General features: G+C 42.3%; 1 protein-coding gene across 1 annotated transcript in view; it reads right to left on the reverse strand.

Moving 5' to 3' along the window:
* Positions 1-20,246, reverse strand: part of LOC138981710 (neurogenic differentiation factor 1-like) — a 21,138-nt gene extending 892 nt beyond the window's left edge. The window contains exons 1-3 of the mRNA XM_070354731.1: positions 19,783-20,246; positions 2,348-2,709; positions 1-1,586 (exon numbers count right to left, since the gene is read on the reverse strand). The exon at positions 1-1,586 is cut by the window's left edge and continues 892 nt beyond it. Of these exons, the coding sequence (XP_070210832.1) occupies positions 705-1,586; positions 2,348-2,692 (1,227 nt within the window). The 5' untranslated portion in view covers positions 2,693-2,709; positions 19,783-20,246 and the 3' untranslated portion in view covers positions 1-704. The remainder of the gene's footprint in view (positions 1,587-2,347; positions 2,710-19,782) is intronic.
* Positions 20,247-27,633: the final 7,387 nt, after the last annotated feature.

Consider the following 27,633-nt stretch of genomic DNA (forward strand, 5'->3'; position numbering starts at 1 on the left):
ACAACACGCGAGTTCTGTGCAATAATTATGAAAACACCAACATGATGTCAAGCCTACGTCATGTATGTAAGTGAGAAATGTGTACTCATACCACATGCATACACTGACGTCAAACTATTGCACACACACTTGCAAGAGTCTATGTCGGCCGTTTTTCAGAAAATAATATGATGACGTCTGATGACGTCTTGTGACATCATGGATGCTGGAAATAATGCTGAGGTTCACATAATGGGCACTTGAAATGTCACAGGAACGCCCTCACTCACACTCGTTTCCAATCGTCATGGCGCTTTTGTATGTCGTCATGTTGACGTCATGAACGCAGAAGGTTGACTCCAACATGCCCAGACCCTGCACTAGCGTTAGCTCGGGCGAATGAGTCATGAAATTACGAAATAGAATGCGTTCTTACGCCGTCGCATGAACGCGCGAAAACAGCTAGCGTTCGTTTATCAAGAGCTGACGCCACTGTCTAATTACGTCATGTAGAAGTCATATGTGTTGGAAGCCAGGTCGTGCCCCAGCACAGGCTCGGATTTGTGACTGTTTCTCTTCACCATTAAAAACTCTCGTTTCCAACAAGACGTTAACCTCAATGTCAACGTCAATGTCAATGAATACTGGCAGTGCATGTTATCATGGTGACGTCAGTTGACGTCATAAATGCTATCGGTGGAGGTGATCACGATGACGTCACTGTCTCACGACGTCATGTTGACGTCATATATGATTGAGGTGGAGGTGATCATACCGAGATCGTGCTCCAGCACAGGCTCAGGCTGGAAGTCGACCAGGTCGTCAGGCAGGAGGTGGAACTGGGAACACATGTCTGCTGTGCTGTGCACGTGGTTCTCCTGACCCCCGTAGTTCCTCCCCCCGCCACCAGGTGGCAGGCTGTAAGCCTCACAGGACGTCATGTCGCCACAAGGCGCGAAGTTCCCTCCGGCGCAGGAAGAAATAGGGGGAGGAGGAAGGGAGAGCGGGATCCTGCTACCTGGATGGTGGTGGTGGTGGTGAAAGTCTCCGGGGATGTGTTGTTTGTGATGAGGAGGAGGAGGATGGTGAGGATGGGGGTGTGGGGGGAACGAGGGAGGCCCGGCGTGGGGGAGGTGCTGGAAGGGAGAGAGCTGGGAGGTAAGGAGGTGGCGAGGCTGGGGATCGTACGGCACCATCTCACCCCCCATCCCCATCCCACCTCCTCCTTCACCCCCTAATACCCCTCCTCCACCGTAGGAGAAGATATCGCCAGGACAGAGCTCAGATGCCGGGTCGTAGAGGAACTGGTAGGGCTTGAAGGGCCCGGTGTCCGGCTGCAAGGTCCGGGGGTTGAGCTGGAGACACGTGGCCACCATGTTCATGGTGTTGGTGGACAGCCCTCTGGACAGCGCCTTGGCGAAGGTGAAGGGGTCAGGACGCACCCCGCCCTTCAGGGTCTCGGCCATCACCTTGATGTAGTTGCGGGCCAGGCGGAGCGTCTCGATCTTGGACAGCTTCTGGGTCTTGGTCTGACACGGCACGTGCTTCCGCAGCTCGTCCAGCGCCTCGTTCAGCCCGTGCATGCGGTTCCTCTCCCGTGTGTTGGCCTGCAATGAGGATTGTTATTGTCTTTATTGTCTGAGAAACAAAGGGCAGTAAGCGCTGTAGATACACCCGTCATGTGCAACTAGAGTAAGCGAGAGTTACGCGGAACCAGCCTCCTTGCACCTGGCAGAACAAAAAGCCTTGAAATGAACAAGCCACTTTCTTCCTCTATTGTCTCTATTACTAATTTGATTATTATCGTCGAAGTCATTGTCGTTGTCGTTTTGATTGTCGCCGTCGTCTGTACCGTCGTCGTCACCATTATTTATTATACCCTTAATTATTGCCATAGTTGTTGTATAATCATTATTGTCATCATCGCAATCATCGTCGTTTAGGAACATGGCCTTTTTGCTAAATCTTACGCCTTTTATGATGTTTACATTTCACACGATAAGCAAAACCAACGCTGTATTCCAACTCACTCGCTGTTGACTTAACAGAAGACTAAAAATAGGCTAGGACGGACGGTACAACGATGAAACATTGGTACTGTTAAGAGAGATGATTCAATGGGCACATCACAGTTAACAAGGAGACTCGGACGAACTAACACTTTGGATAGTATGAGACAGAAGGGACAGAAAGGAATAGGGTCATGAAAAGTGTCCAGGGCCGGTATGCAGGAGTTGAGTTTAGGACTTTAATCTGGGATAAACTTTGTTAAGGGCTTATCTTGGACTAAAGTCTAAAACATCGACTCCCGCATTCTGGCCCAGACAATAATATACTTCCAGCTAATAAGTGCATGTAGTGCACTGACCTTGACCCTTCTCTGCTTGAGCTTGACCACTCTGGCCTTGGTCAGCTGTTTCTTCTTGGGTCCGCGCTTCTTGGGGGTCTTCCCCGAGTCTTGTCCGACCTCTCCGGCATCCTCGTCCTGGCTGGACCCCGCTCGGTCCCCGCTGGCTTTCCCGTTGCTCTTGCTGCCCGTGTGGTGAGAAATGGCGAGGTCCCTGCCGTCGCTTCCTGTGGTGGAGTCCGGCAGGTCGTCGGACTCGGAGGTGTCGTCGTCAAAGACGAAGTCGTCTTCGTCGTCGTCCAGCAATTCGAAATCGTCGGACTCCGACATCTTTGACAATTCGTCCTCGCTGCTTTTGATGGGCATAGTGGGTGTTGGAGTTTCTGAAACATAGAAAGAGGTAGAATAAAGGAATTGATTTTTATTGCGTGCAGTTTGAAATCCTGTAACCCTCGAAGACGGCGTCATGTTGTCAATGTGGAAGGGTAAAAAACAAAACAAACAAACAAACAAACAAACAAACAAGTCACGATTGGGCACGCAAAACTTTCACCATAGGTGACCCTAGGAAGAAAAAGTTTAGGAATGAGGAAGAAAATAAAAATGTCATGTCGAGTACACCTGAACATAAAAAACGTACAGGTTTGGGGAAAACAGTCCAATTATTCATTCATTCGTTGATCCCATCCCACATCCAATTTCTGGTTTTCAAGGCTCTTGTGTTATAGCCAAAATCTGTTCTCTTAATTCAACAAAAAGAAGAACAATAAAACAACAACAAAACATATGCTTACAGACGAAAGGCATTGTCAACGGTTGATACTGTACGGTTAACAGCTGTTAATTTAAGACAAATATATTTTTTTAAACACAACATCGTCATGTCATTTTTAATACGTGAATCTTGGCAACAAAAATGTATAAGGATATAATGGATATCAGCATTGTTAATTTTTTGATGTCTTTAAAAATAAATAAATATATAATTGAAATATTTAACGGCGATTACTCGTGCTTGTACGTAGAGGTTACACGCCGAGTCTCAGTGATTATTAAAAATAATGGTCGAAGTTAGCGGATCATGAAAAATGCGAGCTTTAGCGAGCTTTTTCATGACCGCGAACTGAGACCATTATTTTTTATAATCACTGAGACGAGGTGTGTAACCTCTTTATTCCTCCTTTCTTCAGTTATTCAAAGAAAAGAGGAGTTTTTTTGCGAAAGTTTGATCGAATCCTATTCTCTCAACCTGTCAACCTGCGCAGGCGATCGATTAATGCGCGGTTGTATAGTTCCGTGCAAATCATTCCATTCTGTTAACACTTCTTGTCAGTTTTCCTATTTTGGGCTAAAATCAAGTACACAGATATGCTGTTATTCTGCTGTGGCGGCAAAGACAGATATTGTGTGTTCTGTATATGTGTTGGTATCGCTTAGGATAATGTTTTTTCGTCAACTGGGACTAGCAGACGAACTTTTGCACCCGTGTTCCAACGTTAAAAACTGTATGAAGTTCAGTTTTCTGGGGAAAATAGTGTATGAAACCCCTTTATGTTGTTTAAATTGATGAGATGTGTGCATTTGGTTGCGTGTGATCTGTTTATTAAATGAAATGTTGTTGAAAACTGACCGTCGGATTGCAGTCTGTTGTCGAAGGAACTGAGTGAAAAGAAGGGGAACTACTCTTGTCGCTAGACAAAGTATGAGTTACGTGCCTTGGGAAATTGCTTGTGATGAACGGTTTGAGCACGGCAGATCTGGATTCAGAAAACTGGATTCAGAAAACAACCGAACTCATGGATTTTATATGGAGATTCATGTGCTCAGGCCTGTAGTTGTTAATTTAAATGCGGTATGTTTGTATTGTTTGCTCCAGAGATGTATACTTCGTACATTAGAGCGTTCGGAACTTTTCAGTCGCAAAAAGTAGTACCGAAACAGAACAACCTCTCAACCCATTGCACTATCGAGGATTCAGGCTGTTGCTGGGTCGATTTTGTTTGGTTGCTGGGTCATTATCGAAAAATAACTACCCCTACAAGTTTACAGAGGTAAAGAAGCAGAGGGGGGAATAAAGTAATGTTACAGTATTATTTTGCTGTTTAATATTTGGTTCTTTATAATTTTTGTGTGTTAGTATCTTTGTTGGTTGGTTTGTTTGTTTGGTTTGTTTGTTTGTTTGTTTTTGTTGTACCAAGTGACCCTTCTTTATTAACTAATGTATTAATTTATAAATTTTTGGTCTACTTTTGTTTTGTTGGGTAATTGTTACTGTCTTGTGTTGATTGTGCCATGCACAGGGTGTTGAATAACTTTATTTTTATATCACGAGGTAATCACCAGTTTGCGTGATTAGTTTGAGTTTGCGTTTCCCTCAACCTGACCTCCGTTAATTTTAACCAACTCTTGTCATATCAAATCATATTTTCCCCGCTTTAGCCATTTGCATGCCACGAGAACGCAGATTAAAGCCGACAACCTCGAAAACAGACCAATCAAGGGGCAGTAATCATTGTCACCGTTCCGCAGAGACATTGCAGGGTTGTGTCCCCTGGGACGGTAAAGTCATCGCCTGAGACAATGGCTGAAAAATTAGATTCCGACCAGGCGGTGTCGCGGACGACAATCACTTCGGCAATCGTTCCCCCGAAAAACGCGATTTTAATCGAATGTAATTTTTGCGATGGAGGTAATTGCATCCTACTCTGTGATGTCACAAATTCTTGTCACAGGCGCTTGAATTAAGTAAGCGACAAAGGATTTTTAATTATCCTTGCTAAAAATTGTTTTGCTTTAATTTTCAGTTTCACTCTGACGATTATTCTGTCAAGCTCACACTCTGTGTCTGTTTTTTTCCCTATGTGCAATTAGCTTTCTTTTGGTTTGTTCATTTATTTGCGTTGCATTGTGTTCATTCTGAGCGTAACCACGCCTGAACAACAGCAGTCCTGGTAATTTCGTATAATTTATTATATTCTAGCAAAAATGATGCCCATTCGAAAATGTTTCACAAATATAAAAGATTGTTGTGAATGATATATGGATAAAAGATGGATACATTTGTTGAGGCAACTGCAAACCAGAGAGGTACAGTATTTGCTCATATTTTAAAAGAAGGGGAAATTAAATTAAGAAAGAAAATAAAGGAAAAGACGAGTGAAAAAGTCTGTTTCTGACCATAGATAGCACTATCAACACTTTTCAGACCGAAAAAAATGTTTCTACGATTTTAACAAAAACCGGTACATTCTGTGCAAGCGCCTACTCTTTTTTCACCGCTCCAACACGACAGATGCGGCGACTTTCTTTGCCACCGTTCTCAGTCCCGCGCCAGCGAGCCACAACAAAGCGCGTGCGCGCGTGCGAGCGTCTGGTGGTGTGTCTATGTTGAAAACAAGACCGGAACCCGAATAATGCGCAGTGTTGGGGCAGGAACGGTAATATGTGGTCACATGATCCTCTGCACTTGACGGAGTGATCGATTGACTCCCCTTCTGTTCAGAGTACAGAATTTGGGTGACAAAAATGGACATCTGTCAAAAAATAGCAACCCGGGTGTGCTGACTACTGATGCTGATCGTTTTCAAAAGTTATCTGCGAAGTCAATCAGGAGAAAAGGGGATCCTTTATCTTTTGTTCCAGTCGCAAGTTTTAAAGTATGGCCAATTAAGAACAGGTGCATTTTGTTACAAATATGGCGCAGGGGATTTTGTATGGGCCAGAGAGAGAGAGAGAGAGAGAGAGAGAGAGAGAGAGAGAGAGAGAGAGAGAGAGAGAGAGAGAGAGAGACAGACAGACAGACAGACAGACAGGGACAGGGACAGAGACAGAGAGAATAAAATACGACTGATTCCAGTGCATGTCACTGTATCAGGGCCGGACCAAATGAGTTGTAAGGGGGGGGGTTCCTCCTTTTTGGGGGGGCAAATCAGCGAAGTGGCGAAGCCACAAGCGCGCGCCTGCAAAGCAGGCGCGCGAACTAGGGGGGTCCGGGGGCATGCTCCCCCGGAAAATTTTTGAAAAACGGTTAAAATCTGTGCAATCTGGTGCATTCTGGGCCTTGTTTTGAGGGTTAAGAGCAGCATTGTTTTGGTGCTAAAACTAGTAAAAGTCAAAGCAAGGTACATGCTTTTTCCAGGGGTGGGGTTCCGGAACCCCTGGAACCCCCCCCCCCCCCCCCTGGGTCCGGCCCTGCTGTATCCTCCCCTAAATCACAGATAACGGAGTGAGTAGCCCCAATAAAACTTTCAACAAAAACTCAAAGAACCCTCGAAACAACAAGCACCTTTTAGCGACTAACACGACAAGAAAAGAAAGACAAAAATGCGATAATATTCCAAGAGCCTAACCGAGATTTCTGATTCTAACGACAATCTTTGGGAGGGTAAACGCCTGACAGTTGGGCGGAAAAGCCTCAGTCACCGGGGCAACAGACAAGAAGAGCCCGTTATCTGAACGAAGCGAGCATACAAGCTCTGAAGAGCAAGGTAAACACAATCTGCCGCTGAACGCGCGACACCACTTCGCATATCGCACGTGCGACTCTGAATTCAGCGCCTTCGCATTCACCCCAAGTAATCACGGCGCGCTCTTTTGGGACGATACGAACGGAAGCACGCGCTCACGTGCAGTCTCTGGGACGGTGTTGGGGTGATTTTTGCCGCCCCCTTGATCTGAGCTCAATGGGATGGGGTGAAAAAGTAACGAACCTGTTTTTTCCATCGTGGCGGCTTCTTTTCGATTGTTCAAGGAGATAAAAACCTCGGTGGGAAATCCAAACACACATCTGTCGAGTAATCATGTCTCCCGGCCTCAAAAAGATACGGTGTCCTTTTTAGGCTTTGTTAATTAATTGTGAGCTGCAGTATGGAATAAGGTATGCAGAGCAGTTACATTTTTGTCTCACTAGTTAGTTAGTTAGTTAGTTTGTTGGCAAAAAAAGTTAGTTAGTTAGTTAGTTAGTTAGTTAGTTAGTTAGTTTAGTTAGTTAGTTAGTTAGTTGACCCAGTTAAAAAGATAGAACTCGAAAAAAGACAGAAAAAAAGAAGATAGAAAAAGAAAGCAAGACAAGAAAAAAAAAATAGTCATTAATTTATGCACCAATAGATATCATGCTCCGTCATGAACTCCCGGCAGGCCGCGGTTTCCCTGGAATGACTTCCGGCCGCAAGACAAACAGGACAAAGGGAGGTAAACGATTTCCGTTTCCCGGAACAAACGTCACAAATGGGTTTTCGCACCAACACGATCATCCGTTACGAACAAATCAATCAGCGTGTTGAGAGGTTTGCAATAATCGTAGAGTCTTCCGCTGAAAGGCCGCGATTGTGTGATGCTGCATTCATTTCCTTGCCGCAATATGTGTCGATTGGGACGACGGGCGGTTTAGTCTGCGGCTAATATGGATACAGAGGTTGACTTTTAATCGTGAGAAATACTGTTTGTTTTATTAGGTATGAATAATCATGACTTGAATAGACAAGAGACTGTGACGGTATTCTCATCGCTCTGTTAACGGTTTGAACAGGGGCTTCACCGGCTCCACAGACAACTAACTAGCCCTGTCAGTGATGTATTACAGTTCAGAAACCCGTTACATACAGCGATCGATGAAGGGTGAGCACTATCATAAAACCGGCGCAGTATGCGATTACTTTTTATAATCGCGTAACAACCGGACAGCCGTCTTGTACTTGTAGTGTGTATGAGTGTGTGTGTGTGTGTGTGTGTGTGTGCGTGTGTGTGTGTGCGTGTGTGCGTGTGTGCGTGCTTGCGTGCGTGCGTGCGTGCGTGCGTGCGTAAATGAGTGTATGTCTTCGTGTCTGGGAGTGCGTATTCACACATTTATTGACATACGCAGCAACTCGGTACAATTTTACGATTAACTTCAACATAATCAATAGCAGCCCCCCTACCCTCCCCCCCCCCCCCCCCCCCCCCGCCCCCCCCCCCCCCCCCGCCGTCAACAACAACAGACGTCATAATTTCGCAACTACTCATCATAATTTTAACAAACCCGATACTGCCGGCCTTTGAAAACTTGTGACAAAGGCAGACAATGAATGACAAATAACTCAGCCCTTCGCTGACCAAAGTGAGGCGGTTGCCATGCTGCCTAAGTGAAATAAACTGTGTCTGCCAGTTCCATAACTGTCGCGATAAAAGATGAAAGGCGCGCGAGAAAGTGCTGTGCAAATACGAGCACTGGTCAGTCGTCTCCCCTGATTGCAGTTATGTCTCCCGTGAAATGACGCGACGCCGTGAAGTCATGATAAGAATGACGCCATCGTGATGATTTAAACTGTTTCTGACGCGCCTGTGAGGGTTGGTTGTGTTTGCGATTTGAAAGTAGTGATACGTTAGTTTTGGTGTGACGAATGTGCGTGAAACTCAACAAAGCTCGTAATAATTTATTACAATTTTCTTTCCGCTTCGGATCATGTTTTCAAGTGTAGTTTGTGTTCGCTTGTCCAAATATTGTTCGAGAAATATCAGCTTGCTAATATATCTTAAATCAACTTTATCGTGGCCATACAAGTCACGCAGGGCTCAGTTATACAGAAATCAATTTAAAGTTGGACAAGCACTTTGATGAGTATAGGCCCCCATAGTCTTTATAAGGAAATGAATACAAACGTAAATCAGATTTGAAGTGTTCCTCCATACAAGATGAACGTTTTTACAGATATCGGCTCATGTCACAACGTTTAAAGATTTCCATGGAAGGCACTTGCACAGCAGAACCAACGATTAACAGTTCATGATAGCTCTTAACCCGTCGCGATATAACCTTCGTGGTTGAAAACGACGTTAAACACCAAATACAGAAAGAATAGCTCTTAACGTCCTTTCTTTCATCTGTCAACGCTCTAGAATAACGTACACTTTGGTGCTCAAAACATACAGTTTTCAATTTCAACACCTGTCTTGGTATGATCAATGCCTCATCGTCGTTTTAAGCGATTAGAGTCTTTTAACCGCCTTCTTAATCAGGAGTAAACTTAGTTTTGGACTAACAGAAAAGGTTTAAAGAAAACAATAATTTCTGCCGCGTTTCAAATCAGTTGTTCTTTTTTTTTTTTAAATTAATCACTTCATTCGCTTTGTTACCGTCCCCCCTCCCACATACACTCCACCCCCAAACCCCTACCCTTCACATCCTCCATAATCCCTTCAAAACACGTCCACGACCAAGCTGTGTGCGCTGTGTTCACATCGAGGAGGCCTTGATTTGATTACCGCAGTGCAAGTAATGCGTCGTCTGATGGAGTGCACGACCCCGGCAACAACAAGCTCCGTCCTGGCAGTCTCAGACGTCATCCTGCCACGGTTCTAGACGGTGCCAGACCCGGGGAAGACTGTTCCCTAGGGAACCATAGCGAGGAGAGTGGGACACGGCCATGCATAGTTCTTGGCACAAGATCGAGTCGGTTTTGGGGACTTTGTGTTCTTTGTTTTCTGGTTTGGTTGGGCGACATGTCTTTGTCTGTTGTTGCTGTTTTGGTGCTTTGTTTTCGGAGAGACTGATGAAGTTAGATGAGTAAACTTGCAGACACAATTTTTTGTTAAAGTTTTCCCCTTTCGATCGCAAGTATTGTTTTTCTCGCTTGATTTAGTCTCTTGGCTGGAATAACAGGGTCAAACATCAGAACAATGAAAGCTTTGCACACCTTAGTGTTAAGAACATATTTAGCACAACAAAAACAAACGTGACAATGACGGATAGAAACTCCAGGCCAAAGAAAGATGTGCCCATTGCTGTTGACACTGATTTTATTTATTATCGTGCTTAGGCAGAATACGTACTATTCGTATAAGCCATGGCAATGGTTTCTTAAATGGTAGCGAGAGTTTTCCATAATAATTCTTTCTGAGGCTTAAAAACGACAGAAAGAAATTCCGATTCGGATCCTTTGACCTACAAGCGATAACAGTTGTATCTGTTCTTTCTTACTTTTGTTTGGCCTTTTTCCTTTCTCCTCATGTTTCTCCGTGGATAAAGGGGTTAACCTGGGAATCTGCAATCGCCAGGCCTTAATCTCATATAATTCATCTCAACAATAGTATGCCCTGGTACGTCATTTTTCTCTCTCTGAATTTCGTTTGCTTTGTCAAACGAAGGCGACCACCAAAAAACAAGGCAAGAAAATAACACCTCTAAAAATATCCAACGCAGCAAAACGACTCGGATGAAAATGAAATGCATTTGATACAAATTAAGCGAAAACCATCAATAATAACGGCAGACTGATTAATACAAATCTAATTACTAGGATGGACCCCGATCGTTCAAGATCGACAGACGAGCGGAGGGTGGCAAGGGCGACACAAAATTAGTCATAGCCTTAGTGCTCTCCCTTTCAGTGTTTTGGGTCCCAGCTAGCTCAGGCAATCAGCTGATTATAGCCGTGCCCTTGTTTTGACTGGTGGCTGATCTTATTCTTTTTCCTCCCCATTTGGCGTTCCAGCCCGTGTCTAACGGCCGACCCTCGTGCCCTCCCCCATCCCCGCCCCACTCCCTCCACTCTCCCTCCCTCCCCGTGTTTGTGGGTGCCGAGTCATGAGTGGGCCATCTGTCGTTCTTTGAGCTGCGCGGACCGTTTTCTGGAACTGCATGCAAGGCATTTTTTGGCACTGAGGGCTAGGGGATAATTCGCACTGTGTTTTGAATAAAACTTCTTCGAAACATTGGATTTCTATCAATTTAGTGTTTTTGTTGTTGTTGCAGTGTTGTTGTTGTTGTTGTTGTTGTTGTTGTTGTTGTTGTTGTTGTTGTTGTTGTTGTTGTTGTTGTTGCTGCTGCTATGTTATACAGAATTTGTATAGTCTTCAGAAATTCTTTTAGTTTTTGAGTGAAATAAAAAATCAAGAGAACTTTTCATATTTAAACCAAATACATTTCTTTTACAAGCATATATATATGTGTGTTTGCTGTTAACTGACGTGACTTTTTTGTTGTTACCTTATTTCTTTTTGGTCACTTTATCTAGTATACGATGACAGCAATTGTCATTAAAAGTTATCATTTCATATTGAAGCCTTCTTTTATAGAAAACCAAGTGAAAAACTGTCCCGCAGGACATCACGGGTGCGGTCTGTGAAAGGAACGACAGAAGAAAAACAAGTCGCGTAAGGCGAAATTACTACATTTAGTCAAGCTGTCGAACTCACAGAATGAAACTGAACGTAGTCCGCCGCTAGTGCAAAAGGCAGTGAAAGTGACGAGCCTGTTTGGCGCGGTAGCGGTTGCGCTGTGCTTCATAGCACGCTTTACTGTACCTCTCTTCGTTTTAACTTTCTGAGCGTGTTTTTAATCCAAACATATCATATCTATATGTTTTTGGAATCAGGAACCGACAAGGAATAAGACGAAATTGTTTTTAAATCGATTTCGGAAATTTAATTTTGATCATAATTTTTATATTCTTAATTTTCAGAGCTTGTTTTTAATCAAAATATAACATATTTATATGTTTTTGGAATCAGGAAATGATGAAGAATAAGATGAACGTAAATTTTGATCGTTTTATAAATTTTTGTTTTTTTTACAATTTTCAGATTTTTAATGACCAAAGTCATTAATTAATATTTAAGCCACCAAGCTGAAATGCAATACCGAAGTCCGGCCTTCGTCGAAGATTGCTTGGCCAAAATTTCAATCAATTTGATTGAAAAATGAGGGTGTGACAGTGCCGCCTCCAATTTTACAAAAAGCCGGATATGAAGTCATGAAAGACATTTATCGAAAAAAAGAAAAAAAAGTCCGGGGATATCATTCCCGGGAACTCGCATGTCAAATTTCATAAAGATCGGTCCAGTAGTTTGCTCTGAATCGCTCTACACACACACACGCACACACACACACACACACACACACACACACACACACACACACACACACACACACACACACACACACACATACACACATATCAATCAATCAATCAATATGAGGCTTATATCGCGCGTTTTCCGTGGGTACAGTTCTAAGCGCAGAGATTTTTATTGTTTTATTTTTTTATTTTATTTGATGCAATTTATATTCAAGGCGCAGGGATTTATTTATGCCGTGTGAGATGGAATTGTTTTACACAATGCATCACGCATTCACATCAGCCAGCAGATCGCAGCCATTTCGGCGCATATCCTACTTTTCACGGCCTATTATTCCAAGTCACACGGGTATTTTGGTGGACATTTTTATCTATGCCTATACAATTTTGCCAGGAAAGACCCTTTTGTCAATCGTGGGATCTTTAACGTGCACACCCCAATGTAGTGTACATGAAGGGACCTCGGTTTTTCGTCTCATCCGAAAGACTAGCACTTGAACCCACCACCTAGGTTAGGAAAGGGGGGAGAAAATTGCTAACGCCCTGACCCAGGGTCGAACTCGCAACCTCTCGCTTCCGAGCGCAAGTGCGTTACCACTCGGCCACCCAGTCCACCCAGTCCACACATACACCATGACCCTCGTCTCGATTCCCCCTCTATGTTAAAACATTAATTTAGTCAAAACTTGACTAAATGTAAAAAGAAAGAAAGAAGGAACGCAAGTAAGGGGGAAAAGAGGAAGAAGATACGAAGGATAGAGAGGGTGTGTTTTTCATGATCGTCTATGCCTAACGTTCAGTAACTCAAAGGCGTATCTTCAGTAAAATGGTGATTATTGCGATGCAAATCATGATTCATCACAACAGACAACAATGCAATTAATCAACAGCACGCGGCATTAGCTAAGATATCAGGGTATTACGACGCTAGGGAAATTCATGGCATTGTAACAGCCCCCCCCCCCCCCCACTGACGCTCTTTCTCTCTCTTTCTCTCTCTGCCATTAACCATTCGGAAACAGTCGGCGCCGTTTTCCTTGATTTTAAGAAAGCGTTTGATATTGTTGATCATACAATTCTGTTTAAGAAATTATCTTGTTATTTAGGCGACGCATCCTACTTACCATTTTTTCGTTCTTATCTAGCGGACAGAACGCAGTTTGTCTCCCTGAACGGTAACCGTTCTGCGATAGGACGGGTAAAGTACGGCGTCCCACAAGGATCAGTTTTTGGGCCCACTTTTAGTTTGCATTTATATTAACAATCTACCACTCTATATATCAGACAAGACGGTTATTAATGACCTTTTCGCAGACGACTCGTCTCTGTACACGTCCGGTAAAAGTTTACAGTCTATTGAAACCTCTCTTCAAACGAGTTTGAACAACATATTTGATTGGTGTAAACAAAACTCAATGATTATACACCCAGGGAAAACTAAATGCATGGTGATCACAACACGACAGAAACACCAACTCGCTCCTCTAAATCTTCATCTCAGTTTAAATGAGTCACCCATTGAGCAAGTAATCAGCCATCGTGTTCTTGGGGTCACAATAGACGCTGAATTAAAGTGGCAGTCCCACCTCAACCGTGTTACCAAAACCTTATCTAAAAATGTGTTCCTTCTCTCAAAATTAAAGGATTATGCTGATACCTCAGCACTCAAGTTGTTTTATTTTGGTCATATTTTACCTCATCTGAATTATGCATCTACACTTTGGGATGGTTGTAGCGATGTTCACTGGAAAAAAATTAATTCTCTTCACCGTCGCGCAGCTAAACTTATCATGCCGGGTCCGCAAACATCAACAGATCAAAAGCTTAGCAGCCTTAATTTTTTATCACTTAATGATCAGTTATTATTTAATAAAGCGATTTTAATGTTTAAGGTACAAATAAACGAGACCCCACAGTACATGCGATCATTATTTCAGAAAGCATCAGACTGATATGGCTCTAACAAATTAATTTCCCCACTACCCCGTATTGATTTATACAAAACCAGTTTAGCGTTTTCGGGCTCAACTATTTGGAATTCGTTACCATGTGAGATAAAGGGGTCAAGCACGATTAAACACTTCAAATCGCAACTTCGCAAATATCTGTTGTCACGAACAGTCACATTCTGAAGCTGTTCCTATTATATTTAATCACCAGAAGCAAGAATGCATCACTATCATAACCTCTATACATTTTGTTCAGCCAAATGATGATGATGATAATAATGTTGACGAAGATAATGATGATGATGATGATGATGATGATGATGATGATGATGATGATGAGGTTGTGTGTGCGTGTGTATGTACGTGTGTGTGTGTGTGTGTGTGTGTGTTTGTGTGTGTGTGTGTGTGTGTGTGTTTGTGGGGGGAGGGGGTGTGTGCGAGTGTGTGTTGGATTGTGTGCGAGCGTGATTGCAGGCATACGGCGCCCGTGTGTGTGCGAGTCGACTTTTCTTTTCCTTTGTATTTTATTGACATACATGTACTTTTCAATGTTTTGTTATGCATTCTGTATTCTTCTTCTTCTTCTTCTTCTGCGTTCGTGGGCTGAAACTCCCACGTACACTCGTGTTTTTTGCACGAGTGAAATTTTACGTGTATGACCGTTTTTTACCCCGCCATTTAGGCAGCCATACGCCGTTTTCGGAGGAAGCATGCTGGGTATTTTCGTGTTTCTATAACCCACCGAACTCTGACATGGATTACAGGATCTTTTAAATTTCGTGCGCACTTGGTCTTGTGCTTGCGTGTACACACGGGAGTGTTCGGACACCGAGGAGAGTCTGCACACAAAGTTGACTCTGAGAAATAAATCTCTCGCCGAACGTGGGGACGAACTCACGCTGACAGCGGCCAGCGCGCTACCGACTGAGCTACATCCCCGCCCATTCTGTATTCGTATAGGTAATGTTGTAGTTTGTAATACTGTATGATTGTGATTGATAATTGTCCTTTTATTGTCTCTATTTTTATGTCTTAGTTTAGCAGGGACAGATTGTAAGACCAGGCGTCAGCCTAAAATCTCCATCCTTGAGTAATAAAGTTCGTTCGTTCGTCCGTTCGTTCCGAGTCTCTCTCTCTCTCTCTCTCTCTCTCCCTCTCTCTCTCTCTCTCTCTCTCTCTCTCTCTCTCTCTCTCTCTCTCTCTCTCTCTCTCTCTCTCTCTCTCTCTCTCTCTGTTATTTGAAAATGATCTCAAAAGGATATTTCAGATAATAAGGCTTACGATATGGGGTGGGAGTTCTAAAAATAAACAGGCTGCACACTGACACAAAAAACACCCTTTTAGTCTGTCTGGCTGTCCCTCCCCCTCTCTCTACCACCCGCCCCCCCACCCCCACCCCCCCTCTCTCTCTCTCTCTCTTTCGCTCTCCGAGTAGCGGTTCTGCCAGGGTATGGGGTTGGGCCCAAAATGTGCCAGATGGGACGACGGAGACTTCAAAGACGACTCGGCGGTCTGGGATCACTCGGTGTCGCGCGCCCTCTATCGATCAGCACGCCGCCACCTAACGGCGCACAGAAGGGGCCATAAGCGAGTCATTGACATGCTCGAAGGGAGCACCAGTTGTACCGTTATTAGCTCCCTTGATTGGTGCCCCCGAAGTGGCGCTAGAGTTACCGTTCTTGACAATGGCGGCTGGAAACCCGAAGACCCCCTGGTAGGAGAGGGGTTATGGTGCTGAGCAAGCAACCCAAGCGTGAAGATGGCCATGCTGTCGTCGTTCTGATTTTTGCTTCCATTTCTTATTGGGAATCGTTGCAGTTTACACGTACACGTACGCATGCCACTGTGCTTAGAGGAACTATTTTCCCCCGTTGAAAGCCGCACTTGGCGACCAACTCGACTGAATACTCGAACACCCGTGCGCACCATTCCTACCCAACTTGAGAAAACAACAATGCATAAATGTATGGTTTTCTCTAAAAACATTTCAAAAAGTTGTCGAGGACAACATGCCTTTTAACCTGGAATAACCGACTGAAAATTCGTAAAACTAGTTTTAAGGTATAGGCCTACCTGGTGACATATAACTTGAGTGATATTTTCTTCTTCCAAACTCGACTGAAACTGAACTGGGACGATTTGACACAGTTTTTGTTTGTTTGTATGTTTATTTGCTTTGCGGGGAAGGGGCCTTTGGGGTTGGCAATAAATGTCAAGACTATATAGCTGACATTCGCCCAGAACAGTACTTTTGGCGCGTATCATGAATTCAAAGAAGCAAGGGAAATGGCGAAAACGATTTCTGACGACCGGGCGCAGCCAAAAAATCTGTTTAAAACATGATACATTAATGTGTCATCATTTAAAAGGGAACATAAAAGGTATATAAGAAACAAATATTTTTTTCAATTTGTCCATACTGCTAAAGAAGCTGCCGATTGTTTTACGTCATTTCAACACTGACTGAATGCATCATTGACAGAAATATTTGAAACCAGTTTTCTTTCAATGTTTGCGGACGTTTGTTTTGACCAGGCAGGAACTGTTCTCATAGTAAGGTTAGTATAGGGAGAAGAAAAAAGAAGAAGAAGCGAACGTTTATGTTCACTGAATGGAACGCGTTTCATTTTAGACAAAACGAAACATTCACAAATAACTTCGACACGTCGGTCTTTATTGTGGACAGACAGGATACACAAGAGACAAAAATCGACGATAACTGAAACTGTGAGTTATCTCTGAATTCTTGTTGCTTTTTAATGTTTACCTATTGAATTTTGAATGTTAGTGGTCAATTTGTTTTCAGTCAATCAATATCAATCAATATGAGGCTTATATCGCGCGTATTCTGTGGGTAGCCTACAGTTCTAAGCGCAGGGATTATTTTTTGTTTTTTGTTTTTGTAAATTTTTATTTTATGCAATTTATATCGCGCACATATTCAAGGCGCAGGGATTTATTTATGCCGTGTGAGATGGAATTGTTTTACACAATACATCACGCATTCACATCGGCCAGCAGATCGCAGCCATTTCGGCGCATATCCTACTTTTCACGGCCTATTATTCCAAGTCACACGGGTATTTTGGTGGACATTTTTATCTATGCCTATACAATTTTGCCAGGAAAGACCCTTTTGTCAATCATGGGATCTTTAACGTGCACACCCCAATGTAGTGTACACGAAGGGACCTCGGTTTTTCGTCTCATCCGAAAGACTAGCACTTGAACCCACCACCTAGGTTAGGAAAGGGGGGAGAAAATTGCTAACGCCCTGACCCAGGGTCGAACTCGCAACCTCTCGCTTCCGAGCGCAAGTGCGTTACCACTCGGCCACCCAGTCCTCATTTTGGCTTTGAGTATATGGAGACTAGACAACAAATATTCAGCAGGCTTAACAAAATCTAAACTTTGCAAACTTATACATGTTCTGTACATTTCTTTGCTTTTATAAAGGTGTACTGCTAAAGAACGCCGTAAATGTCTCAAATGTGTAACAGAGGGCACAACGACTGTCATTCGACGCTCAGCGTTATGAAAACTCACTGTTGACATGCATGCAGTTTTAAGGATTTAAAAAAAAAATTCTTTCGTGTTTAAACCGCCAGTGCATATTTGTTCCATCAGTTGAAATGCATGACAGTTTAAGTATTATGCTACTTTTATTTGATTCAAGTTTGTCCAACTTTTAGTTTGTTTCCTTAGGTTTGTACAGTTTTGTTTACAAAAAGCCCGAGAGTTCAATAGTTTACACACACACAAAATTAAGAAAAGAAATCTCCATTTCAGTGTTGGGAACCCAGTACCTTTCAATTCTTCTAGAGCTCCATTTTCTAAATTAAACAAATGCCATTTGTTAATGAACATACACATTTCAAAAGTGTCCAACGTTGACGTCGTCAAGGTCTTGCTAGTTCAGTAATCGAATTATTATGATATTGCGAATATACGATCGTTATTTATGATAATTTTCTCCAGCGAAACAGAATCAATAATATAGTTTTTGTTTAAAAACCTTTTCTTTAGATTAGCATTAATCATCGGCCCAGGCAGATGAAAACCACGTTTCTTTTAAGGGATACTCGTGGCAAAACACACAACAACAACAACAACAACAACAACAACAACAACAACAACAACAACAACAAACACCCCCCCCCCAAACAACAAAAAAAAAACACCAAACAACAACGAACAAACAAAATAACCGGTTTCAAATGGGCTCCAAACCTACACAGTTCGGTTTGAGGGTTGTAAGTGTTATGTCACCACACACCAGGAATACCTTAAAAGTAGTGTCTGAACGTTCAATTGTTTTAGTGTTCAACGCTGTTGTTGTTTTAAAAAAAATTGTTTTTAACATAATCGTATACATGATGAAACTAATTCATCACAAAACCCCACGCGATCTGCACAGAGAACATCCGTACGCAGGCGGTTTATTTTTTGTATGTCGAGATTGTCTTAGGTCAACAACAAAAAAGTCTGTTTACGGTATCCCGACCCTAGACTTTTTTTTGGCATTTTGGGGAGAAAAAATAAATAAAAAAAATGAGTCTTTGTTTTTTGGCAAAATAACTTAAAAACATGGTTTTTTGGAGAGAAAAAAATCACGACCTACCGACCCTATTTTTTCGGACTATGTTACCGTAAACAGACTATTTTTGTGTGTGCCTTATCCCATGTAAAATCTTGGACGGATACAAGGTGGTGAGTCAAAACATTTTCACAGGAAGGAGTGTACCTTCACACAATCACTCAAATGATTCAGGAATGTTGCCTGAGATGTAACCACGCTATCATTTCAATTTCAAGTCAATGCGCTCAGCAGTTGCAAGATCAAGTGAAAACCTGCATGGAAACCCCCCATTTTCGACTTCTGTTCTAAAGAATGATACCTCCATGCCGTTCGGGTCAGCATTGTTGCTAGACTGGATGACTGGACCAAATGTGTTTTTTTGGTTAGAAAATTAATTGTTCTTTCGGTTGATTTTTAGGAGTTGCTCAGTTTTCGTAATAGCTGTTCTGATTTTTAAAGCCCTAGACTCCCCTTTCTTTCTTGTTTTCTCTCTTACTTCCTTGATTGTTTTGTTTCTTTTGTCGTCGTCGTCGTCGTCGTCATCTCCGTTGTTGTTGTTGTTGTTGTTCTTTTTGAGTTTTGTCAGTTCTGAGTACTATTGATTTTGTCCCTTCTATTTAACACTTTGTCCCTTCTATTTAACACACTCAACAACAACAACCACAACCACAACAACTACAACCAAACACAACAACAACAACGACTACGACGACGACGTCATCATCATCATCATCATCATCATCATCATCATCATGATCATCATCATCAAGAGAAGAAGAAGAAGAAGAAGAAGAAGAAGAAGAAGAAGAAGAAGAAGAAGAAGAAGAAGAAGAAGAAGAAGAAGAAGAAGAAGAAGAAGAAGAAGAAGAAGAAGAAGAAGATGACCAAATAAAAGAATAATATTATTCCTCAGAACTGGAACAGCAGCACCTAACCACATGTAACAAAACAACAATTCGTACAATGAATGAAATACCAAAACAAAGCGAACTTTCATTCGTCGTCACACAACGCCTAAAACTACTTTCAATTCTTCTTCTGCTTTTCCCTCTCTCTCACCTTTTGTTTTGTTTTGATTTGTTTTGTAATTCTTACCGTTTTCGTCTTTGGCACAGTTGGTCGGCGTTCAGCAGCGTCGCTATCACTGTCAACAGTTCTTAATCCAGCATCCAAGAATTACTTTGGGCATTTTAGTCCACAAGGGTGGCTTCTTGGTTGTCGTGCGGGCATCAGCTGTTTTAGCAAAACACCAACGTCTTTTCTCGTGCAGTAAAACAAAATAAAGACAGTTGAAGGGCTTGGTAGTTTTTCCAAGTCTTAAAATGGTTACAGTGAAACTGCTCAACACTTTTTTTTAAACGTTATTTACGCTCATTCACAGTAATTCACCATCTTCGTGAAGAGTTTGCCACTGTTCGGCTAGGAACAAGTTCATCGATCGTTTTTCTTGTTGAAAATAACGAAGCTGGAGCGAGGAACCACTTCTTGGTAACTTTTTCACCGAGTTGACCACAGTGTCTTCAAAGAGAAACTCATCACTTCACATAATACTGATGCCAGAAAAGAGTGCACGTCCCAGAAGAGATCAGAACCGAGTTTCATCGCCATATGTGAGGATGGAGGTTTTTGTAGGCACCAAGACGGGTGGCCATCAATTATTATGCAAATTTATTTACTCGTGACTTGCCGCTACAGGCTTCGTCATCCCTGGTGGCATCTGTCACTATTTCACCTCCCCCCGCCCTGACCTGTGTATTCCTACGCCGTCCGGTCCTCGCCGCCACGGGCCGCAACTCCTGCGCGGCAGCGGAAGCAACCAATGAGATGTGATGAAACAAAGTGATGGGCGATGGAAGCGCGGCGGGGATTGGAGCTAATTGTCGTCTGCCGTGAATCAACCCGCTTCTAATTAGCTTCCACTTGATTCTCGCTTCCGTCAATGGGCCCAAATTGTTCGCGGATTAAAACAGTGATTGTAAATAGGTGTCGTAGCTCTTGGTAATCCTGTTAAAGGCCATGGAGAGAATGTAGAACCACTCATGAGTTGGTCTCATTGCCGCACAGCAGCTTTGCGGGTGTCAATGTATAGCTTTTTAAGTCAAATGATACAGTTCCAGGTGCTGTTTTTGTCATGAGTGTAAGTTATTCTATTAATTTATTTATCTTTCTAACTATTTTGTTGAACGCCTCAACGGATTTTAGAAAAGGGGTGCTCTGTCATCACAATTCATTTTGCAAATGTCATCTATTTCAGGCAGTGTTTCAGTTTTTAAAACTAAACGGAGTTCTATCTGCTTGTACTTCCAGAGATTTGATTGCACTTCCACATACACGCCTTGACTTTTTTTGTCTTGTGCAGCATCAATGTTTCTGGCCGATGTACGAATGAAACGATTCAAACAGGTTTTTCCTTTTGTTGTTGTTTTTTGGTTTTTGTTGTTGCTGGAACTGTTTACATCAACAAAACCAACAGTTCACTGCAGTTTCCACACTAGCTGTCTTATTTGGCACTTTTTGCCCTGAAACAAAACACACAAACAAAATAGTCTCCTGTTTCGTGTCAACCAGTATTTAGCCTTAAACTGACCAGCGGTGCACTGTCCGGGGTGGCCGGATTGAGAGAAGCGATATCAAGACTGCCCACACCCACCAATTTTCATATCACAGGGGGCGTGGCCTATGGCACGTGGCCCCTCAGGCACGCGCGACACACGAGATTGACACGCGACGGTAGGCGAGCCGACTGCGGAGGTAAAGGTGGGAAGATAAGACATTTGACGCGTGGGGGTTGTTGTCCAAGTTATTGGTTGTTTGGTTTAAACTGTTTTATTCAACGTTTGTGCATTATTTACAAAAAAACGCATATAGAGTAAACAACAACAAGCATAATGCTTATAGTGGTGTTTACAGTTTTCTAGAAAAATACATATAAATGGCGGCTATTGTACAGTTTAAATAAAAAGCAAGCAAACATGAAAAGAAAATTGAATGAAAATTGTACATCAAAACAAAAATCCGTTTAAGAATACATATATAATATTTATGGTATTAGCGAGTAAGAGATAGAGAGGGAGAGAGGGAGGGAGGGAGGGAGGGGGAGAGTGAGAGAGAGGGGGAGAGAGAGAGAGAGAGAGAGAGAGAGAGAGAGAGAGAGAGAGAGAGAGAGAGAGAGAGAGAGAGAGAGAGAGAGAGAGAGAGAGAGAGAGAGAGAGAGAGAGAGAGAGAGAGAGAGAGAGAGAGAGAGACGGACGAGTAGACGTATCGATTGTGTTTTCACTTTACATGTTTATCTGTTCGAAACGGCCGGACTGTCCAATAAATTCCTGTACTGTTAGAAAGATTTTTTTGTTAATTTTTGTTTGCAAGGAGGGGTTTCCATGAAGTAGAATATCTGTGTGTATGAGGTTGTTGGTTAGTTTGTTGATTGTGTTGTTTCTTGCAGCTAAGTGTAAACGGCATTCTAGTAAAAAGTGTGTTGCAGTTTCTGTTCCATCACCACAGTCGCATGCGCTGTTTTCTGCAAGGTGTCGCTCAACTAAGTCTTTCTTTAAATCACTAATTTTAAGTCTCATTTTTGTGTGAATTATTTGTGTTTGTCGACTGCCACTGTAGAAGTAAACGGGAATTTGTGTGTCATCTTTTGTTAAGTAATGTTTAAATTCCCCGAGGGAGTCGGTTAACTGTATTTGTTCAGGTAGTTGGTTCCAGAGTACTGTTGTCGAAGGAAAAAAGGATGTTTTGTACGTTTCTGTTCGATGTGGGGGTATACTTCGTTCTAAGGGGCGGCGTCTGTGGTAGGGGTTGTTGGCTGCTACGAGAGGTGGGAGTGCTGCTTGTAGGTATGGGGGGGTCTTGTCGTGAAGAATTTTATGGAACATGGTTAATTTATGACGGTTACGCCTTTCAGATAATGATTGGAGTCCAGATTCTCCGTAAAGCTTAAAATGACTGGTTCCGCGGACAGCTCCGATGATTGTTCGTATTGCATCTAGGTTTAACTTTTCGAGTTCATCTGTTAGGGTTTTGCTACAATTGTCCCATACTATGTCGCAATAATCAAAGTGTGGTAGAATGAAGGATTTAAACATAATTTCCAATGATTTTCGACTCAGTCTATATTTGTATGTACGCAAGCAAGCTACGAGAGTTCTGCACTTAGCAACAAGAGATTTTATATGTTCATCCCATTTACAGTTGTTTTGTATTATTATTCCTAAGTGTTTGTGATTTTGGGAACTTTCAAGGATGGTATTGCCAAAGTTTAGATCTGCGATATCAGGGGTTCTTTGTGTACAAAAGTTCACCAATTCAGTTTTTGCATGGTTAAATGCTACCTTCCATGTTTCTGCCCAATTAACAATTTTTTCAAGATCTGAGTTTAAAATTTCGGCACGGATGTTGTGGTTGGCTAAAGACAAGTACATGCTAGTGTCGTCAGCAAAAAGCTTAATCGTAGATTCTATATCACGTACAATGTCGTTTACATAAATTAGGAAGAGCAAAGGTCCAAGCACTGAACCTTGAGGAACTCCCACTGCTACTGGAAGATAAGTTGATTTACTGCCTTTTAACACAACTGCTTGCTTTCGATCTGTTAGGTAGTCTGTAAACCAGTTTAATAATGGCCCATTGAATCCAGCGGCTTCGAGTTTATGCAATAAGCCCCGGTGCCAAACTCTATCGAATGCTTTGGATATATCAAAGAAGATTGCTTGGGTAGTTATTCTATTATCGAGTGATTTGCATATGTCATTGTATATTGTAAGAAGCTGGTAAACAGTTGAGTCTCCAGGGATTATTGGTTGTTTGTTTTGGTTAATTTTATTTGATATGTATCATTTATGCGAAAAATTGCGTTCACCGCTCGACAACTTGCTCATTTGCACAAATGGTAGGACGCTCAAGGTAAAAGCATTGGACAGCTTTGTTGTGATTTTCAAGGTGGATTAAACCGTAAGGAACGTAGCAATAAGATCGGCGTTCACACATGCCTTCGTTCTGTCCCAGCCTTCTAAATTACTTCCCTTCCCTTTCACGGCTTCCCAGCAGGACTTTCCTTTTCCTTTCTGACAAAGTTGCCTCCTTTTCCACTCTTCGCGGCAACGCTTTGACCGGAGGTGTCAGACCAAAACAGATCTTTAACAAATCGTTAAAGAGCTTCTCTCAGCAAGGGGCAGTCCACACTGGTCATCTTCAATGTGTCCCCCCATCGAGGAGGTCCGGCAAGGTCTGTCATTTTCAGCACGGCAGGCATCCTGGACTTGAGGGCCTTGGACACTCTTCTGCTGTTTCCACATGAGAGTGTATGGTGGCATGCTAATGACAGAAGTGAACATTGCAAATAAATGTTCGATAGTATTCAAAATTATCACAGATTGCTACAACTTAACTAGTTTTCCGCCAAAGATGACTTTCCAATGTGAGAAATGATTCGGAATTGAAGGTCCAAATTTGGACCAAAACGGATACTTAGTGTTTAGAAAGGAAACAAAATAGTAAATTCATACTACATGTATCATTCAAATGATGATGATCACAACCTTTGTTTGTGCTTACTACTAATTTTGTTTTGCTTTTTGAAAGCACAAGAGCGCCGAACTGAGTTTAAATAGATTTTTACCAGGGCGAGATGTTATCAATTGGACACTTTGAGTTGTAAACAAAATACGAATCATAAACCAAGAAAGGTAAGTTCATGCAACGTTAAGGTATAGACAAAGAAAACAACAAAACAACAACAACAACCTATCAACCGTTAAAGGGAACGAACATAATGCACACCAGACACATCAAAACGAAAAGGCTTCGGATCTTTTATACGCCCCCCCCCCCACTCCCGGACAAGACGTTTACATTTTATAAGGATAAATCAAGATTTTGGGGGACAAGAATTGAAGTAAGAAGTGTGAAAAGATTATGATTTTGTTTACATAAACTTCTCCGCTTTCCTGTGATGGAGCTCAATGTAAATACATAGTTTAAAACACGGAGATCACCATGACAACTGAGACAAGAAACACAATTGGTTTAAACAGTATTTTATTCGTAAGCAGACACATGATAATATAACAACATCATTAGAAAGGAGCACAACAAGTTTAAAACTTATGATAAGTGCTCACATAAACATGCCTGAAATTTCATGGCGGAATATGATAACACAATTGAATCGGTCCCGAGCAACCAAATAGGTCGAAGGGACATGACAAACCTACAACCAATCGAATGTTTATTCAAATATGACAGGGAGCAAGCATTTCTTTAAAATCTAACCAATAGGGAAAACATATGGAGAGGACAGTACAATTTATATTTTCACTTTTGGGGCCAATGTGGCGCCATACTAAAACACTATTTGACAGTTCCAATACAAGTGATCACCGCTGGACACTGGCCGTCTGAGCGTCACGCGAGACACACGCGGGCTTCAGTGACCACTGCCCACCTCCGCCCACAAACCGTGGACATTTTCAATTTTGTTTCAAAGACCCGTGTTTAGAGGCCATTGTTGCGGCTTCTTGCCTGTGTCAGTTTTAGGAGATTGGCGTTTATTGAGTTAAAAACAGCAGCGGGTCGGACACAAAGAGTTAATATGCCGAGAACTCCTCCCTCTTTTTTGGAGACTAAAAAGAGATGCAGTCAGAAAACGAGCGATATATAAAAGGCACATGCCTTCTGGGAAAATCATTTTGGCTCAAGAGCTCAAGTCTGCCATGCTGTTACACGGGATAAGGTCGTCGCTTTAATTGGACACACACTTAAAATCATCAGCCTGGCTGCTTCCTGTGCAGAGGGGGATTTTTTTTAATGAATTAATTATGTATTGACCGATACTCTATAGTGGCAATGTGCAAAATTAATGTCCCCCAAAAAAACAATTATTTTTTTTTTTTACTGAACAGGAAGCAGTCTGAATGTTGAATTTATAGTATGTGTCCAAATGGAGAAATGGTCTAATCCTGTGCTAAGAATAAAATAAAATATTAAACGAAAAAACTGGGCAGATCAGAGAGGGTGAGTGGAATCGTTTACACGGAAGGACTGTGCCTTTAAAAACAGCAGCGGGTCGACACAAAGGTTTACTATACTGAGGGCCCCTCCCTCTCTTTGGGGAGACTGAAAAGAGATGCTTTGAGATGACCAGCGGTCTAAGTGGTGGCATGCAGGCGATGGGTGTGTTTTACTGAGTGGACGGGTGTATTAAAAGTGGACGCAGCAAATCAAATTCTACCCCGAGTTCAATTTTTTTTCTCTGAAAAAATACCACTGTCGTTTAAATGAATACACGTTTGAACCAAAGAAACTGGCCACAACTTTTTAAGGTTCAGTTAACAGCAAACACGGGGTCTTTGTCGCTCGATCTTCTTTGGTACATTGTAATGATTGGTCGTAATTTTCAAACTTCTTTTCATTACCAAATAATGTCCAAGTTTTTCTTAGACATTTCCCGTGAAAATGTTGTTTTCTTTTAACATATTTTAATTATTTTGCCTTTGTCTTGCTAATGTGCATAATCGTTAACATTTCCGACCGAAACAACAGATTTTCTTTTTTTATGCGGATTACAGAAAGGACGTAGGCCCTACTTATACTGTGGTTAGTTCAGAAACTAGCAAATGTTTTGATACCGGCCGAATTAATGGACCACGCGAGCCTCTCGTTGTTCGTTGATGGGATCTATCGCGTTAAATATAACGCTAGCAGGTGCTGAACAGTGTGCATACGCTTCAAGTATTTATTTCAGCGACTGGGGAGTGATACACACACTCCCCAAACATCCTTCGTGTCTACTTCTGCTGTATGGAGTGACGGATGAAACTGTTCATGGTGTACAGCAAACACTTGAGATGTGTGAAGCTAGGACAACAGTTTGCTAACGATCCTTTCATTCACGACTTGCCGTAGGGTTTGGGACAGTGTGCACGGTGGCCACCATTATTAGTTTCGGCTGTCCCACGTTTTTTCCTCGTGCTTCCAGTCCCTGTGTTATTCGCTGGTAGTTTAAAAATGGCCTAAAGGTGTATGCATACTTTTATTGTATGGACCGTCTCTGCAGTTTTGCATCCTCTCCCATTTCCCCATGCAGTATTTAGAACTTGATCACTGAAAATTATGATCGGCAGAAACTGAAGTGCTGCATCATAATTACCTCTAAACTTCCTCCTGTGGTCAAGTTAGTGGCCGTCAACACGTCCACCCTTCTTTGGATTACAATTTGAGGATGCTTCATACAGTCTGATTTATGTGCCACATGGAGGAGAGTTTTGCTGCGCGGTTACCATGGCATCATAGTCTGCAGAGTACTGGACTGCTGCAACATGTCACATAAATAATTTGCATGCAAAAGCTGCGGTGCAGACAATATACACTCTACGAGACGTCGAGCTTTATGTTCCAAGTGCGCAGTGTGAATGAGTCAAGACATAAAGTATCCCACTTTTCAGTAAGGTGAAAGGGCAGTGGCCATGAAGACCTATGCAATCTTCGGGCAGAGTTGTGGGTTCAACAGTAAACATTGACGACCCAGCTGCTGCCTTGGTGCTTAATGTTCCCCTCTCAGTACTATAAAATGGATGTTAATAAAAAAATAAAAAAAATAAAAAAAATAAAAATCCCTGCGCTTAGAACTGTACCCACAGAATACGCGCGATATAAGCCTCATATTGATTGATTGATTGAGTGTTAATCGTGCATTAATTAAACGTTCTAACGTTTCACAAAGTATTGTCTTTACTTTTACTGTTCTGAGCGATCGAGAAGAAGAAGAAGACTTTTACTGTGATATGTCGGTATACACTCACTGTCACACGTTTCTCGAATTATTTACTTTTGTTTATTTCCAGAAGGCTCCATGAAAAATGGAACACACATTTTAAGACTGGTTATTAGATTCGGGATTGCTTTTTAATGGTGCCTTCGATGGGTTACTCCTCAAGAAACTGAGAG

This window comes from Littorina saxatilis, linkage group LG12 (assembly GCF_037325665.1).
Source record: "Littorina saxatilis isolate snail1 linkage group LG12, US_GU_Lsax_2.0, whole genome shotgun sequence".
Lineage (NCBI taxonomy): Eukaryota > Metazoa > Mollusca > Gastropoda > Littorinimorpha > Littorinidae > Littorina > Littorina saxatilis.